The sequence below is a fragment of the Primulina eburnea genome, chromosome 15 (genome assembly GCF_022965805.1).
Source record: "Primulina eburnea isolate SZY01 chromosome 15, ASM2296580v1, whole genome shotgun sequence".
Taxonomy (NCBI): domain Eukaryota; kingdom Viridiplantae; phylum Streptophyta; class Magnoliopsida; order Lamiales; family Gesneriaceae; genus Primulina; species Primulina eburnea.
Genome location: NC_133115.1, coordinates 3,771,856 through 3,791,452, shown reverse-complemented (window position 1 = coordinate 3,791,452; position 19,597 = coordinate 3,771,856). Strand labels below are relative to the sequence as shown.

General features: G+C 36.2%; 2 protein-coding genes across 2 annotated transcripts; both read right to left on the bottom strand.

Annotated features, from left to right (window-relative positions):
- Nucleotides 1-1,082: 1,082 nt before the first annotated feature.
- LOC140815281 (flavonoid 4'-O-methyltransferase 3-like) lies at nt 1,083-5,770 on the bottom strand. Its single transcript, XM_073174404.1, has 3 exons — nt 5,533-5,770; nt 1,615-2,252; nt 1,083-1,504 (listed from the first exon to the last, which is right to left on the bottom strand). The coding sequence occupies exons 1-3, from the start codon at nt 5,687-5,689 to the stop codon at nt 1,205-1,207; spliced, it is 1,095 nt and encodes a 364-aa protein (XP_073030505.1). The 5' UTR covers nt 5,690-5,770; the 3' UTR covers nt 1,083-1,204.
- A 10,101-nt stretch (nt 5,771-15,871) lies between these two features.
- On the bottom strand, nt 15,872-17,731 carry LOC140814255 (flavonoid 4'-O-methyltransferase 3-like). Its single transcript, XM_073173175.1, has 2 exons — nt 16,628-17,731; nt 15,872-16,508 (listed from the first exon to the last, which is right to left on the bottom strand). The coding sequence occupies exons 1-2, from the start codon at nt 17,396-17,398 to the stop codon at nt 16,209-16,211; spliced, it is 1,071 nt and encodes a 356-aa protein (XP_073029276.1). The 5' UTR covers nt 17,399-17,731; the 3' UTR covers nt 15,872-16,208.
- Nucleotides 17,732-19,597: the final 1,866 nt, after the last annotated feature.

Below are 19,597 nucleotides of genomic sequence, written 5' to 3'. Positions count from 1 at the left end.
ATTATATATAACTTTTATATTGAATATTTTTTCGAATTTCAATGTATCAATAATAGATTTTGAAAAACTAAAATGATATATTTTGCTTCGATCTTTCGAAAAAAATATCTCAGCATTGTAATGATATATATTTATTTATTATATTTTTATCAATATGATAAAAAAAATTTGTATATTTGAGTTGAATACTTATTTATCAAATATAATTTTTAAATAATTTATTTTTTAAAAATATTAATTAATAAAATAAATTGAAATAATCTTGAAAATAAAAATGTATATCAATTAAATTTATAATGGTAAATGTACTTAAAAGCTATATAGGTTAAGTATGAACTTGAATTTTTAGGTTAATGGGTTCGAGGTGGAAATATTTTCGTAAGAAAAATAAATAAATTTTAAATTTATTTCTTGCAGGAGGAGCTTCAGTAAATTGCCCACACCGTTCGCCGATGCTCTAGGTTTTTTCTATCTGACTAATATTCCGATACACACATTACGTACTTCTATAGTTCGTTTTTTTAAATAAAAAATAAATCGTAAAATTTTTTTTTAAAAAAAAACAAAAACAAAAAAAAAAAACAAAACGTAGCGATTTCTTAAACAAATAGGCATTAAAACGCGATAAATAAATCAATTTTTATTATTTTAAAAAGACAATTTGTAATTTCGTAAATAATAAAACATATAATGTCTAAAAAAAGATGGGACCATGACCATTAAAAATGACTCATTTGTGATTTGACAAATTATTTTGGTTTTATTAGGAATTAAGTTAGGATATGTAATTTCATCTCAAATATGATCTATCGCGATGCACCACACGTTGAATGTCGTCTTATGGTACTATTTGGCGACGTATAATGTGCTCAGCATCGCTCAAATAGCGAATCGTGTGCGTTCATTTTCCCACCTTTATTTTGGTTTATCTGTCGACTAGACAAAGCTAACGCGTCACGAAATGTAAGCATTTGAGGACATAGAGCACACTCAACATCGCTGACACGTAGCAGGAAATTTTCAGAGATTAATTGAAAAATACTTTGACGTAGCTTGACTTATGAATAATGGGAAAGCAAAAGTAGAGCATTGAAGATAACGACATTAATGGATTCCAAGATTATTACATTTCGAACTCTAAAATCCCACGACAATAATACAATCAAATCAGGAACCACCACTGTCTGTCATTTCATGATATCCATCATGGATAAGCTTCTATAACAGAGACAATAGCTTTGATATGTTTCTGGGTGTATTTTGTGAAACCTGCCTCATTTATCAAGTGTTTCCACTCTTTACAAGTCCTCTCCTTTCCTCTGTCAGTGTGAGCCATCATCACCATGTCCAACGCAAGGCGAAACTCGCTGTACTCGTCATCCCCTTCGCCTTCTCTGACCACCGCCTCCACGATGATCACCTTCCCCTTGTCCTTAGGAATGGCGTCCATACAATTTCGCAATATTCGGATGCATTCTTCGTCGCTCCAATCGTGTAGCACCCACTACGAGTACATTGTCATGAACATAAGAGAAATTTTATACGTATTTGATCATGACTTAATATAATGAACAAGTATAAAAAAACTATTTATAGGTGTAAGATTATAGGTACCATAAGAAATGCGGCATCACCCTTTGGAACCATTTCGAACATATCCCCACCAACATGCTCCACACCTTCATGATGTGGAGCAATGGACACGACATGAGGGAGATCGTAGTTAATCCCTCGAATCCATGGGAAAGCATTCACCAAGGTTTTAAGAGCTGTCCCATCGCCACCACCAACATCCACCAGGGAATCAACCCCCTCGAATGCCTCAGGATATTGATCGATGATTGCTGAAACAGCCAACCTCGCATGGCTTGCCATCGCATCATTGAATAATTTACTATGATCAGGATTTGCTGCCGCATATTTCCACAAGTCGAGCCCGCCATGTGCGGCCTCAAACGGATAAGCACCTTTCAGCATAGCACGTCCGCGTAGGCCATGCCATGGGGCGAGCATCACCGGGCTGCTTTCGAGCAGGATGAGAGCAGCCATGCCATCTTTCAACAGCAATCGAGATTTCGGTGTCTGGGTGTAGCAGACTGATGATTCTCGGTCTCGAATTATCCTAGTTTGCACGAAGAAGCCATGGTGAATCAAGTATCTCATGATACGGTGGAGGGCAGAGGGGGAGCAGTGTAAGGCGACGGATAGCTCGGGGAGCGTGATGGATCCGCCGTGTGATTCAACGGTTTCTGTTAATAATACTTCAGGCGTGATTCGCTGATGGAAACCAGAAGAACTTGTCTTCTCTTCAGTGTGTGCTACGTGAAATAATTGGGAAGAAGAAGAGTAGAAGAAAAATGCGTAATTCTCCTTTCTCATGGAAGTTCAGAATACAGTTGGTTATCCTCAATTATTAGAGGGAGACTTTTATATACAACATGAATCTATCATAACTGCTATGTCTAGTATATGTCTAGTATATTCCCTCTTGGCCAAGATGAAATCTCAGCCACTGATTTAACAATTCTCCACCTTGGCTAGATCTTCATCTTCCTCCAGACGCAGTGACCTTGTGCAATATCTGAACTTCGAACCAGGTAAGGACTTAGTTAACATATCCGCTGAATTCTCACTCGTAGAAATCTTCTCCAGCTTCACCTTCCCTTTTGAGATCACCTCTCTTACAAAATAGAGCTTGACATCAATGTGCTTAGTTCTTTCATGATAAACTTGGTTCTTGGCAAGGTGAATCCCACTTTGACTATCACAATACACTTTAGCTATTGCAGTCTCTTGTGGATGTAACTCTGCAACCATCCCGTTTATCCACAAGGCTTCTTTGATTGCCTCTGTAACAGCTATAAATTCAGCCTCTGTAGTAGATAGTGTCACAACTTGTTGTAAGTTACACTTCCAACTCACCACATTTCCATGATATTTAAACACATAGCCTGTCAACGATCTCCTTGAGTCCAAACAACCAGCATAATCTGCATCCACATGACCTTCAATAACCTCTGTACTCTCCTTTCTTTTTCCATACAGCAATCCCACTCCAATTGTTCCCCTGAGATACCTAAGAATCCACTTCACAGCCTCCCAGTGGTTCTTGCCTGGTTTACTCATATACCTACTGACCAGACTTACCGCATAGGCTAGGTCAGGACGGGTGCAAATCATGGCATACATGAGACTGCCCACAGCGTTAGCATAAGGGATTTTCTCCATGTACAGCACCTCTTTCTCAGTTTCAGGAGAATCCTTAAGTGATAGTTTAAAATGTTGAGCCATAGGGGTTTGGACTGGTTTTGAGTTATCCATCCTAAACCTTTTCAACACCTTCTCTATGTAAGTCCTTTGTGAAATAAAGAGTTTACTTGTATCTCTGTTTCTCTTGATTTCCATACCAAGGATCTTACTTGCTGGCCCCATCTCTTTCATTTCAAACTCATTCTTAAGTAGTTGTTTTGTTACCTCCACTTCAGTTTGACACTTAGATGCCACCAATATATCATCTACATAAAGTAATAAATAAATGCCAATTCCATTTTTATTTCTTTTGAAATGAACGCAATTGTCAAATTCACATCTGTGAAAATCCACTTTGATCATATAAGTGTCAAACCTTTTGTACCATTGGCGCGGGGATTGCTTAAGTCCATACAAGGACCTCTTTAAATGACACACCTTCTCACCTTCCCCTGCTTTAGTAAAGCCTTCGGGTTGTGTCATAAAAATGTTTTCTTCTAAATCACCGTGCAAGAAGGCTGTTCTGACATCAAGCTGTTCCAGCTCCAAGTTCTCACTTGCTACTAGGGACAATATCATTCTGATTGAGTTGTGTTTAACCACAGGGGAAAACACTTCATTGTAATCCACTCCTTCACTTTGTAGATACCCCTTAGCCACTAGTCTTGCCTTGAATCTTGCATTCTCTACTTCTGGAATAGCTTCTTTTATCTTAAACACCCACTTGCAACCTATCACTTTCTGTCCCAGAGGCCTTTTTTACCAAAATCCATGTTTTGTTTTTCTCTAAGGACCTCATTTCATCTTTCATTGCATCTAGCCATTTATCAGAATTGCTGCTGCTCATTGCCTCTTTAAATGACATTGGCTCTTCTTCAGTAACAGATGCTGTCATTAGAGCAAATGCTATCATGTCAGCATATCCAAACCTCTTGGGTGGTGTAATGTTTCTCCTGGTCCTGTCTCTTGCTAGCAAATAATCATTTTTGACTTGGTGATCAGTTTGAGCTTTTCCTTGTTGATTATTATCATCATCTTGGGACAATCCTGTTTGCTCCACCTCAAAATGAATTTCCTCATTTTTTCCAGAATCTCCTTCATTCGTCTTGGGAGCAGGTGAGTGATACATCTCAGTTTCTCTGAACACAACATCTCTACTAATGATTATTTTAGATTGACCCTTCTTGACCATATTATATTGCTTTAGATCTGGGCAATCCATTTTAAGATGACCCTCTCTTTTGCATAGGAAACACCTCCTTTTATCCTTATACTTTGGTCTTGAAGTGTTCTTAAATCTGTGATCAAATCTGTGATCAACAACTTTATGATCCTTCTTCTTAATTCTTCCTCTGACATTGAGTCCCTCACTTCTTGACTCGTCTATTACTTCTGATCTTTTCTTTAATTCCTTTGAAAAAAGGGCAGATTGTACTTCTTCAAGTGTAATTGAATCCCTTCCATACATCAATGTGTCTGATATATTATCAAACTCGCTAGACAGTGATCGGAGGAGGAGGAGTGCTTGATCTTCGTCTTCAATTTTGATTTCAATATTTTCAAGATCCAAGATGATCTTATTGAAATCATCCAAATGATCTTCCAAAGATCTTCCTCCAGACATCTTGAATGTATACAATTTCTGCTTTAGATACAGCCTATTGGCTAATGACTTTGTCATGTACAAGTGCTCAAGTTTCTGCCAAATTTCGGCTGCTGTCTTCAGCTTAGAGACTTCTCGTAGCACTTTGTCACCTAAAGAAAGGATCAGAGCGCTATGGGCTTTATCAAGAACATTTTTCTTGTTTTCAGCCGATAGCGAAGATGAGAATTTATCTTCTCCAACTAGCGCTTCCTCGAGACCCTGTTGCACCAGAAGGGCTCGCATCTTGAGTCGCCATAGGCCGAAGTCATTCTTTCCCGTGAATTTCTCAATGTCATATTTCGCAGATCCCATTCCTTACTAAAGAACACGCCGGAACCAACCTGGCTCTGATACCACTTGTTAATAATACTTCAGGCGTGATTCGCTGATGGAAACCAGAAGAACTTGTCTTCTCTTCAGTGTGTGCTACGTGAAATAATTGGGAAGAAGAAGAGTAGAAGAAAAATGCGTAATTCTCCTTTCTCATGGAAGTTCAGAATACAGTTGGTTATCCTCAATTATTAGAGGGAGACTTTTATATACAACATGAATCTATCATAACTGCTATGTCTAGTATATGTCTAGTATATTCCCTCTTGGCCAAGATGAAATCTCAGCCACTGATTTAACAGTTTCAGATATTTGGAGTTCGATGGCACATTTTAGTACTGCCATTGGAGTGAAAGCAAACACATACTTCCATATATCCACCTGGGCAGCCAGTGCTTCTTTTTCTTTCACTTGTTCTTGTGTTTTGCCATTCGCTTCCATCGTTTCTTCTTTATTTTTGCTCATGATCAGGATGAATACTATATACAATATACTGTTTATATAAACTAAATTTGATTTCTGGGGTACCGAATAAATAACATTATTTGAGACCGGGCTTGTAGCTCAATGATCTCACCTCCCGTCAGATTAGCTGACTCTACGAATTCGAATCTCCCGCGTGTTGTAATAAAAAAAATAACATTATCTCAAAATATCCTGGAAGTTTGTAGAGTACACAACCACATCGAACTAAAAACAAAGAAAAAAAATACACTATATTAATTTGTAGCATATAAAAATTAAATATTTCACATAAAATTTTCATACATACCAAATTAACAAGTTTCAATAATTTATAGAAATAATCATATAACCGTACTTGATATATGCATGTTAATGCTTATTAAATAATATATAATTTTTCAGAATTCTAACTGTAACAGATGTTAATTGTCCTACATCGGTAGGATAAATAATTTGAGAGTTGTATATATGGTCTTAGACAATCCTCCTCCCTTGAGCTAACTTTTGGGTTGAGTTAGGCCCAAGTTCTATTTTTAGAGGTTCCACCGTTATGTGTTGTGAAAGGAATTCTATTACTTGATATATTTTCCGTTTTTATTTTTGATATTTTGTCTTTCTAGACATTAGGATAATCGTGAAATCAACATGTGATGCAAGACTATATTTGATATGATATGATAATATCTCTAAGATATGATATAATCTTTAAGATATGCTATCTTTGATTAAAAAGAGTTTGTTTCCTTATAAAATTGGTTTTTCCATATTTTTATAGGACAATGAAGACGAGTTAGTATAAGGAGTAGAGAGATAGAGCGAAGTTGCTGGTTGTTGAAGAGGCGAATTCATACGAAGAGACTTTTTCTGAGTAAAGCAATCTCGCGTCATTAATAAAGTGTTGCTGAGAAGTGCTGACCACATCCATAGACAACACCTAATCACTGTTTTGATTAGTGTGTTGAGTTTTGAAGATTTGTCACTTCTCAGTTGACGCATCCTATATAGTTTTGTTATACGGTTTGTTAGAGGTTTAGGATGCAATTTGTTACTCGCCTTTATGAGAGAGTTGTTTTATTCTTTCACTAGTATTGGTGTTTGTAAACTTACAAGTTTTTCTAGTGAATTGTTTTGCCCCGAGGCACCGCACAAGTATTTTATACTTATGCATAATCAACTAACTCATCTCTCGCATTCTTATTATTCCAATTACGTGTTGGTGTGTTAAAAGTATATTTTCCGCTGCATGTTGTCGTAGGTGTTACAACATCTACGCACAACACCTACATTCTGATACATACAACACTCACCCTCATCATGCTCACACTGTGAAAACGGAACTTTCATGTTGGACTTGTCGACAGGCTCAATAAATGGAGCAGACAAGTTTGACAAAAGGAAAACGTGGTTGGCATTGTTTGACTCAGGAAGTTTCGCAGAATTGATGGAATACGCGTTTTTAACGCATGTTCACACGGTTAGGGGCTCTATAAATAGAGCTCCCTCCTTCATTCTGAAATCATCCCTTCTTCGAGTTTTCTCTCATCTTATAAGCATTTGAGTGCTTAGTTCTATAATATTTGTGAGGTGTTTTGTTTTCCTGTATTAAGAGAGTTTGTGTTCTCTTTGGAAACACAGTGAGTGAGTTGTACACCAGTAAAATATTATAGTGGAAATTCTTTTCATCTTGCCCGTGGTTTTTACCCTAATAATTTTTAGGGGTTTTCCACGTAAATCTCGGTGTCCAGTTTATTCTTTATTTTCGGCTTTTATTATCTCAAATTCCGCACGTGGGACCAACAAGTGGTATCAGAGCCTTGGTTTAAAATTTCTTAAGATTCTGAGTATGCTCTGTGGTTGCAGCCTAGACTGATCTTCCACATCAGAAAAGATTTTTTGAGATTTTTTATTTAAGGCGGGATTATTTTGTCCGGTCTACTAAAATTGTCGTAGACATAATGGCGGGAAGGTACGATATAGCAAAGTTCAATGGAAGCAATTTTATGCTGTGGAAAATAAAGATACAAGCAGTTTTAAGAAAGGAGAATTGTTTGGCGGCTATTGGAGATAGACCGGTGGAGATTGCGGATGATGGAAAATGGAATGAGATGAATGACAATGCTGTTGCCAATTTACACTTGGCTATAGCTGACGAAGTTTTGTCAAGTATCTCTGAGATAAAAACAGCCAAAGTTATCTGGGATACTCTGACAAAGATGTACGAGGTCAAGTCCCTACACAATATGATTTTCCTAAAGAGAAGGCTTTATACTCTTCGGATGGCGGAATCTTCATCGATGACCGACCATATCAACACACTAAATACTCTATTTGCCCAACTCACTTCCATGGGGCATAAAATAGGGGAAAATGAACGTGCGGAGCTTCTACTTCAAAGTCTACCAGATTCATACTATCAACTTATCATCAACATTACCAACAATATTCTTATGGGCTTTCTAAGATTCGACGATGTCTTAACTGCGGTTCTCGGAGAAGAAAGCCGGCGCAAGAATAAGGAAGACAGGTTGGTAACATCAAAGCAGGCAGAGGCGTTACCGATGATAAGAGGAAGATTTATGGACCGTGACTCCAGTGGGAGCCAAAGACGAGGTAGATCAAAGTCCAGAAGTAAGAAGAAAAATATTTACTGCTTCAAATGTGGCGGTAAAGGGCACTTCAAGAGAGAGTGTACGAGTATCGATAAAAGTTCTCAAGGAAATGTGGCCAGTACTTCAGGCAGTGGTGAAATATTATTCAGCGAAGCAGCAATAGTTGCGGAAGGCAGGCACAAATTTTGTGACACATGGATAATGGATTCAGGAGCGACGTGGCATATGACGTCTCGGAGAGAATGGTTTGATCATTATGAACCAGTCTCAGGAGGATCTGTATTCATGGGAAATGATCATGCCTTGGAAATCGCTGGGGTCGGTACTATCAAAATTAAAATGTTTGATGGCACCATTCGCACCATACAAGAGGTACGACATGTGAAAGGACTGACGAAAAATCTTTTGTCCTTGGGACAATTGGATGACATCGGGTGCAAAACTCGGATCGAGAACGGGATCATGAAAATTGTGAAAGGCGCGCTTGTGGTTATGAAGGCGGAAAAGGTTGCTGCAAATCTGTAAGTACTTTTGGGAGAAACACACAAAGAGGCAGAAATAGCTGTTGCATCAATTGGTTCAGGAGAAGAATTAACAGTGTTATGGCATAGAAAGCTCGGGCATATGTCAGAACGGGGTTTGAAAATTCTCTCAGAACGGAAGCTGCTGCCGGGACTTACAAAAGTGTCACTACCCTTTTGTGAGCATTGTGTTACCAGTAAACAACACAGATTAAAGTTTGGCACTTCTACTGCCAGGAGCAAAAGCATATTGGAGCTGATTCATTCGGATGTTTGGCAAGCACCGGTTGTATCCCTAGGAGGAGCGAGATACTTTGTCTCGTTCATTGATGATTTCTCTAGGAGATGTTGGGTGTATCCAATCAAGAAGAAATCAGATGTTTTCCAGGTCTTCAAAGATTTCAAAGCGCGGGTTGAACTTGATTCAGAAAAGAAAATCAAGTGTCTGAGGACTGACAATGGAGGAGAATATACCAGTGACGAGTTTGATGCATTTTGTCAACATGAGGGCATCAAGAGACAGTTCACGACGGCTTACACACCTCAACAGAATGGAGTGGCGGAGCGGATGAACAGGACCTTGTTGGACTGAACAAGAGCTATGTTGAGGACCGCAGGTCTAGAAAAGTCATTTTGGGCAGAAGCAGTCAAAACCGCTTGTTATATTATCAATCGTTCTCCTTCAGTGGCGATTGATCTGAAAACTCCGATGGAGATGTGGACCGGGAAGCCGACATATTATTCTCATTTGCATACATTTGGAAGTCCGGTATACGTTCTGTACAATGAGCAAGAAAGATCGAAGTTGGATTCGAAATCCAGAAAATGTATCTTCTTGGGTTATGCTGATGGAGTAAAGGGGTTTCGCTTGTGGGATCCTACTGTTCACAAGCTTGTCATCAGCAGGGATGTTATCTTCGAGGAAGATAAAGTAAAGGGAGACAAAGGCACACTGAATTCAGAAACTACTATATTTCAGGTGGAGAATAAGACAGATGAAGGTCAAGTTTCTTGTGAAGCACTACCAGAGCACGAAGAACAAGAACATGTTGAGTCTGAGGTTTCCAATGTGAGGCAGTCAACTCGAGACAGAAGACCACCAGGTTGGCTTTCAGATTATGTCACTGAAAGCAACATTGCATATTGTCTATTATCAGAAGATGGTGAGCCATCGAGTTTCCACGAGGCTACTCAGAGCTCGGATGTATCTTTTTGGATGATAGCAATGCAAGAAGAGTTGGAGGCATTAGACAAGAATAAAACTTGGGATCTTGTTACATTACCTCGAGGGAGGAAAGCCATTGGAAACAGATGGGTCTATAAGATCAAGCGTGATGGCAATAACCAAGTGGAGCGATATCGTGCTAGATTGGTGGTAAAAGGGTATGCTCAGAAAGAAGGCATTGACTTCAATGAGATATTTTCTCCTGTGGTTCGGCTTACAACAGTCAGAGTAGTGTTGACATTGTGTGCGGTGTTTGACCTACATCTAGAACAGCTAGATGTGAAAACGGCATTTCTTCATGGAGATCTTGAAGAAGAAATCTATATGCTCCAGCCAGAAGGTTTTGCGGAAAAAGGCAAAGAGAACTTGGTTTGCAGGTTGAAGAAATCTCTGTACGGTCTCAAACAGGCGCCGAGGTGTTGGTACAAGAGATTTGATTCCTATATCACGAGCCTTGGATACAACAGACTGAGTGCAGACCCTTGTACGTATTTCAAGAGGTCTGGTGATGATTATATCATTTTGCTGTTGTATGTGGACGACATGTTGGTAGCAGGCCCCAACAAAGATCAGGTCCAAGGATTGAAGGCACAGTTGGCTAGGGAATTTGATATGAAGGACTTGGGACCAGCAAACAAGATTCTAGGGATGCAAGTTCACCGAGACAGAAGCAACAGAAAGATTTGGCTTTCCCAGAAAAATTATTTGAAGAAAGTCTTGCAACGCTTCAACATGCAAGATAGTAAGCCAATTTCGACCCCTCTTCCTGTTAACTTCAAGTTATCCTCCGAGATGTGTCCTAGCAGTGAAGCAGAGAGGATGGAGATGTCTCGAGTACCGTATGCATCAGCAGTGGGAAGTTTGATGTTCGCCATGATATGTACAAGACCGGACATTGCTCAAGCAGTGGGAGCAGTTAGTCGGTATATGGCGAATCCTGGAAGAGAGCATTGTAGCACTGTTAAGAGGATCCTTAGATACATTAAGGGTACCTCGAATGCTGCATTATGTTATGGAGGATCAGATTTTACACTCAGGGGCTATGTCGATTCAGATTATGCAGGTGATCCTGATAAGAGGAAATCTACTACTGGTTATGTGTTTACACTTGCGAGGGGAGCAGTAAGCTGGGTTTCAAAACTGCAGACAGTTGTGGCGTTATCTACAACAGAGGCAGAATACATGGCAGCTACTCAAGCTTGCAAGGAGGCAATATGGATTAAAAGGTTATTGGAGGAGATCGGACACAAACAAGAGAATGTTCCTTTGTTTTGTGACAGTCAGAGTGCCTTGCACATCGCAAGGAATCCAGCCTTTCGTTCCAGGACAAAACACATTGGAGTACAATTTCATTTTGTGCGGGAAGTAGTAGAAGAAGGAAGTGTGGATATGCAGAAGATACATACAAAGGATAACATAGCTGATTTTCTGACCAAGCCAGTGAACACTGATAAGTTTGAGTGGTGTAGATTCTCAAGTGGCCTAGTGAAAACGTAAGCAGCAGGGAATGGCAAGATTGAAAGGATGTGTGGAGATGTGTTTGATTCTCAATCAAATCTCCAAGTGGGAGAAATGTCGACAGGCTTAATAAATGGAGCAGACAAGTTTGACAAAAGGAAAACGTGGTTGGCATTGTTTGACTCAGGAAGTTTCGCAGAATTGATGGAATACGCGTTTTTAACGCATGTTCACACGGTTAGAGGCTCTATAAATAGAGCTCCCTCCTTCATTCTGAAATCATCCCTTCTTCGAGTTTTCTCTCATCTTATAAGCATTTGAGTGCTTAGTTCTATAATATTTGTGAGGTGTTTTGTTCTCCTGTATTAAGAGAGTTTGTGTTCTCTTTGGAAACACAGTGAGTGAGTTGTACACTAGTAAAATATTATAGTGGAAATTCTTTTCATCTTGCCCGTGGTTTTTACCCTAATAATTTTTAGGGGTTTTCCACGTAAATCTCGGTGTCCAGTTTATTCTTTATTTTCGGCTTTTATTATCTCAAATTCCGCACGTGGGACCAACAGGACTGCCTATAATTAGGCCACCTGTTCTACCCGTAATTGGGTCATTTGTAAACTCCACGCTCCAGATGTTCATTCCTGGGCGTGAGAGGGGTGTGTTAATTGTCTCACATCGGTAGGATAAATAATCTGGGAGTTGTATATATGGTCTTAGACAATACTCCTCCCTTGAGCTAGTTTTTGGGGTTGAGTTAGGTCCAAGTTCCATTCTTAACAACAGATTTGTTTTTTTTTTTTTTTTGTTGTTTTTATCTTAATGTCTAAAACCTACACTTACGTGAAAATCTTATTCAGCTTAGGGTTTCCTTGAGTTTCTAATTTTTAATAAAGTTGCCATAATTGGAAAATCCAACCTAATTAAATTACTAGGAATATTATTTTATAAATGATTTAGCCAAGTTAACTCATCAACAAATGAAAAAGCAATCTATCAAGTTCTGGAAATGGAGAACAATATTAAAAATACATGAGTGATTATAAGAATTTGTTGCACGACAACTACATTAATCAAACTATATATGTAATGGAAAGTACTATTAAAATGGAGAATGGAAATTATATATACATAGTAGAAAAACGACTATAGGTCTCGAATCGTCGGCGTTTGGTGGAAGAAATTAACCATGGTGAATCAAGTATAATCTCACGACACGGTACTGGAATATTGGTGAAGAAGGAACATCAAAGGGCAATGGATGTCTCAAGGAGTGTGATGGATGGATTTGTTTTGGCTTAAGAGCAATGTCCTAATGTTAGTTCCAAGTTGTCCAAAATCAAGATAACATAATCAAATCAAAATTTGATCGCGTTATCCTCTTGCTAACATCTCATTAACCCATATGTTTCGACCGCGAAATTTTTATTTTTAATTTTTTTATAGCTGTTTTGTGGCAGATTTTTGTACTCCCATTGAAAGTGAAAGCAAACATCCACATACTTCAATATATCAACTCGTACAAGCTTCTTCTTCATTTTTGTGGTGCTCGTGCTTTTGTTTTGCTTCCATCATTTTGTCTTTACCAATGCTGTTGCTATGGAATTATTTTAGAAGAATTATAAAGAGAAAATCTTATTTTCAGTTTTCGTGATTATGATTATGTATGTTGTCAAATTCATTTTTAGTTTGTTCTCTTTTTTTACAATTTTAGTGATCTTTATGACATTAAAGCAAATTTGGCACCGATATGTCGTTGACCTAGCGTCAAGATGATATTGACGTATACGGTGACATATCAACACTAACAATAATAATATAATAAGTAAATATACACCACAAAAAATAAAATTCGACAATCAAAAATACAAGTTCAAAATTATAATTTGATCTCTTACAAATTAGCAAGATCTCACATCATTTGTCTTTCAATTGTATACACTCAACTAAACCATTTGTTATTTGAACTGTAATCTTCTTTGGCATCATTATACTAATAAATTTGACTTGTACCAAACTTAAGCTAATTATTGATTCGCCAAATATTTTGGGTGGATTTTTTGTCGTCCCCAAACTATTTCTTTAATCTGTCCATTCATGTATTTTTTAAATAAAAATTCGAAAAATCAACAATATTTAAGACAAATTGGCAGGATATCAATATTTTTGAAATTTTCACTTTCATTAATTTTTTAGGAAAACTTGTATTTGTGGCAGGGGCGGAGCCAACCTTGAGATAGGGTGGGCTCCAACATCACTTATTTTTTTTTTGAAAAAGAAATTAGTATTTTAAAATTTTAAATTTGTTTCAGTCGCATATTAAAAATAGTACAAATTTATTTTTTTTATTTATTTTTATTTTTTTAGTGACATGTTTAAAAACTAAAAATAAGACAACTCTCATAAATCATAATTCATTACTGTATATTGGTTGGTTTATTGTCGTATGTTCTGAAATTATGCGACTTTGAGATAAAAATTCGACGACTCTGAAATTATGTTAAATATTTGGTTGTGATTATTCGAGTTGCAATAATATTGTCTTATGATGTATATGAATTTTGGAGTTTAAATTTTCACCATAAAAATTTATTGTTACATATTTTTAGAATAATAATCAATTGGCTGAAATGTTTGATGATTATTGTTGTGCAATTATTGATGGGCTTGTTTTGTGATTTTTCTATTTATAATAACCGAAAATTGAATAAGTATGAAATTTGAAAAATAATTCTTTTTTGTAAATTTTTGAGAATATTGAATATTTCTAGTTAAATAACTCAGGGGATGAAGAAAATAAAAATTGTCAAGTTATTTTTAAACCAAAAGAGTGCATATCAAAAAATTAATATCGAACAAACATCAATTACAATCTAATAGTGAACAAAATATCAGTTCAACCAGAATAATAGACCAAAATAAATTAATTTGAAAATTCGGTTCGATGTTGAGGTGCAATAATTGTCCCTATTAGGTAGAGCGATCGCACTATGATATTTGAATTGCTTTACGATTCAAATTATATTTGAGTTGCATCATTACCACCAGCTATAACTTTTGGTAAAGCAACAAGCGTTTTGTCCTACATTTGGTTTATTTGGAAGTTCGGTTTAAATTTTATAAAATATATTTTAGTTCCGTTTGATTTCAATGTTTAATATAAAACTTCGGTTAACCTAACAAATTGAACTTTTACAAATAAAATTAATATTATTAAATTGTCTAATAAAGTTTATAATGATATAAATACAATTTCTAATAACATTTAATGGACAATAGAACTATAATTTAAAATATTTTTATAATAAATTAAATTTAAATTTATTTAATCTAATTTTTATATTGGACTTTTTTTTATTTAAAACATGATTATTTAAAAAAGATTATAAAATTTTGGTTAATTGTGTTACTGACCGAAATAATTGATTTTTTCGATTTGATTTGTTAGGTATTCATAATAAACTTTGTCGAAAAAAAGTTCAGTTAATTCGATTTTAGAAAATTCGGTTCGATTTTAATCGAACCTATTACTGTCTAATACATTATGGAGTCAGCCCCAGGTACTCATGAATCCTGGCTCCGCCCCTTATTTGTGGTCATGTGTATTAGCTTCTTTTTAATTTTAGTCATCTAAATTATCAAATTTCGGTCTTAGTACCTCAAATTTTTGGTAAATTTAGTCATTTTTTATCTGGAGTACTGCTGATGTAACATTATACATTAAGTGGCATGTCAGAAAAATACTAAAATTATAAAAAAAAGATAACAGATTAATTCTAAAATTTGACAACATATATGATAAAAATCGTAAAGAGACAAATATAAAAGATCAAAATGCAATAATTTTTTTAGGGTTTGTTAAATATGCTCTTTACTAATTTTAGATGGAAAAGGATGAGCAAAATGCGAAGTGATTTTTTTTTTACTTTGAGTAACATTTCACTGTTAAAAATGAAATAAAAAGAAAAGCTATTTTAAGAAAATAAAACATATGAATAACAACATAATTATTACATTTGGTTAGGGGTGTGCAATCGGTCAGAACTGAACTGACCGAACCGAACTTTTTGAAAACCGAACCGACCGAATGTTTTTTTGGAAAACCGAACCGACCGAATTTTGAAAAGAAAACCGAGGAAACCGAACCGATAAAAATTCGGTTATTTCGGTTTTTGATCGAAATAACCGATTTTTTATTAAATAAACTTTTTAACCATATTTACACAAAACTACAACTGAATTTAATACATGATTTAAATATACAGAGATATTTACACAAAACTACAACTGAATTTTATTACCGAGTTAGGGTAGCCAATAGTTGGGTTTATTTCAATAGAATTGGGTTTCCAACTTTCCATCATGTAAAAAGCCCAGTAGAAATAAAAATGCATCATATCCAAATTTGAGGCCCAACATATATATTATATATATGTATATATATTTGGTTTTATGGGTCTAACCGATTTTTTTCCCAAGAAAACCGAACCGAACCGAATAAACCGAATTTCTAAACCGAATAACCCGATTAAGTCAATTAAACCGAACCGAATTTCTAAATTTTTTCGGTTTTTTCGATTTTCTCAGTTTGACCTATATTTTTCTCACCCCTACATTTGGTGGATGTGAATTCACCACAACATTACATTTATTACATCACACACTTTTGACTAAATTTTACCAAGAGGATGTCCGTTTCAAGATCCATCATATCATGGGTAAGCTTCTATAACAGATACAACATCTCCAATGCGTTTCTCTATGTATTTTGTAAAACCAGCCTCGTTCAACAAGCATCCCCATTCTTCCCAAGTTCTTTCTTTTCCTTTCTCCGTGTGAGCCATCATCACCATGTCCAACGCCAAACGAACCTCGCTATACTCATCAACCCCTTCGCCTACCTCGACCACCGCCTCCACGATGATCACCTTCCCCTTGTCCCTAGGAATCGCTTCCATACAATTTCGCAGTATTTGAATGCATTCGTCGTCGCTCCAATCGTGTAACACCCACTATAGTCAAGAATATAATTAAGCGTTTTAGTTAGTGGGTTTACACCCCTATTTATATTTTATACATACATGCAACATGTCATGCTGTATCAATAAATATATATGTTGGAGAAACGCACCATAAGAAAAACGGCATCGCCCTTGGGAACCATTTTGAACATGTCGCCACCAACATGCTCCACACCTTCATGATGCGGTGCGACAGAAGTGACATGCGGGAGATCGTAGTTAACCCCTCGTATCCACGGACAAGCCTTCACCAAGGCGTTAAGGGCCGTCCCATCCCCACCACCAACGTCCACCAAAGAAATGATCCCCTCGAACGCCTCAGGATACTGATCAACGATTGCTGCAACAGCCAACCTCGCATGGCATGCCATCGCATCATTGATTAATTTACTATGATCAGGATTTGCTGCCGCATATTTCCACACGTCGACCCCGCCATGTGCGGCCTCAAACGGATAAGCACCTTTCAGCATAGCACGTCCGCTTAGGCCATGCCACGGGGCGAGCATAACGGGGCTGCTCTCGAGCAGGATGAGAGCAGCCATGCCATCTTTCAAAAGCAATCGAGAATGTGGCGTCTGGGTGTAGCAGACTGATGATTCATGGTCTCGAATAATCCGAGTTTGCTTGAAGAAACCGTGGTAGATCAAGTATCTCATGATACGGTGGAGGGCAGAGGGGGAGCAGTGCAAGGCGACGGATAGCTCGGGGAGCGTGATGGATCCGCCGTGTGATTCAATGGTTTCAGATATTTGGAGTTCTATAGCACATTTTAGTACTGCCATTGGAGTGAAAGCAAATACATACTTCCATATATCCACCTTGGCAGCTTGTGCTTCTTTTTCTTGGAGTTGAGATCGTGTTTTGGCTTTGGATTCCATTCTTTAAATTTCTTTATTATTGCTGTGTGCAAGTAAATGTATGCAACCACGCACAATAAATAGAAGTGAAGTAAAGGAGAGTGTGACAATTTATTGCTCAAAAAAAAAAAAGGCGTCCCTCACCCCGCGGCTCGACAGGATTGTGAGAAGAGGTAAATCATGGTGACTCAGTTAACCAACAGCAGCTAGACCTTATGTTAAGTCGCGCACAAGGAGCTCCCCCTCATTGGAGGGAATTTAACTCTCACACTGCTGCTTGCGAGACTCGATCCTTGGTCATTGCTTCAATATTCACTGCTAGTGACCAACTGAACTAAGCCCATGCGGGCAGAGCGTGACAATTTATTATTTTCAAGTGGGTTGGCTAAAATATCCATTTATGTCTGACACATTTGTTCAAAAAGGAAAAAAACTAAAATTTATTCACGTATATCTTTTTTTTTATTATTATTATTGGAGGCTAAGAAATTATTATTATTTTCTTTATTCAGAAATAATAAATAAACTTCGAAAATGAATACACACAAACGGCCTATAAATAGAAAAATAGGTTATGTTTACAGAGAGTCCTGCAATTTATAATTTTTTTCACTTTTATTATTATTAACGATGAATTTGCATTTTTAGTAAATTAACTTGCATTTTTTTTTTAATTTTTGGTCGTGTTACGGTGAATTTCTGTTTTTAGTTCTATAATTCATATAATTTTCACTTTTGATCTTGTCCAGACCGTAGTTCGTCGCTTTTTTGGAATAAAAAAGAACATGATATAAAAAAAGGCCAAAATATGAAACAATCATACAAGTGAATGACCAAAAATGAAAAACACATACAAGTTACATGACCAAAATTGAAAATTCATCTTAATAAAATGATATAAAACGAAAAAATATACAAGTTACATGATCAAAATTGCGATTTTCCTTTTTTTTTTGAAGTTGTTCTTTCGTTATCAATCATTTGAACTAAAGTACCTATTTTTCTTTTTTTCATTTGTATTTATCATGAATATTTTGCCCCTTTCTACTCATATTGTTTAATTTTCTTATTACTGTGATCTATCCATCTTTATTGTGCTAATAGTGTAGCTTATAAGTGATTACTAAGCTTCAACTAATTATTAAATAGATTACTAAAGTAAGTGAATAAGATTTTGATAGAATCACGCTTATATAAAATATATGACCAGAATAAGTAACATAAGATTTGAGAGTGGCACCTGAATCTAGCATACATATGATATCCTGGACACTCGTTGATGGGGACACGAATGTCGTGAGATGTTCGCACGAATATCTCGCAGAAAACATTAAATTACTGTGCTCAGAAGCAAGCATCCAAAATATTGATTTTCTTGCATTAATTTTTGAATAATATATGAAATTGTGTGAAATAGATAACTTATGAATTGATTATGTGAGAATTATTGGGTAAATGAATAAATGTTTTAATAATTTACTCTGATAGATTTTTGTTATAATATTTAATTAAAACGTGATCTATTTTTGTCCTCTCATTAATTAAGTATCTCAAACTTATAATTTTAATAATAAAAAATTTAAGAAAATATATAGCAAATTAAAGATTAATTAATTTCCGGTTTCACCATTAATTGAAACCGGAAACATCTATTTTGGAACCATGGTGATGCCTAATTGTAGTGTTTTCAAATCAAATTGCCATGTTGCCATAAGAGAGGTCTCTTGTGAGACAGTCTCACTAATATTTATCTGTGAAACAGGTCAACCATACCGATATTTACAATAAAAAGTAATACTCTTAGCATAAAAAATTATATTTTTTCATGGATGACCTAAATAAGATATCCATATCACAAAATACGCCGTCTCATACAAGTTTTTGCCAAAAGATAATTACAATGATATCTTTATAGTTTCTAATGTTATTACAATCAATTTCTAAATTTTTGACAAAGAATAACTTTTACAAAAAAAATAAATAAATCGACTGTATATGCACATACCGCGAGCAGACTAATATCCATTTAAAAAATTCATATAATTGTTATATATATATATATATATTATGTAATTTGAAGACAACACGAAAATTAGTACCCATCAATGAGATTACCAATGTGACATCTCAATAATGCTTAAAAACATAATATATATATATATATATATATATATATATATATACACAAAATGTGAACTCTTTGTTTGCGTGATGCTTATT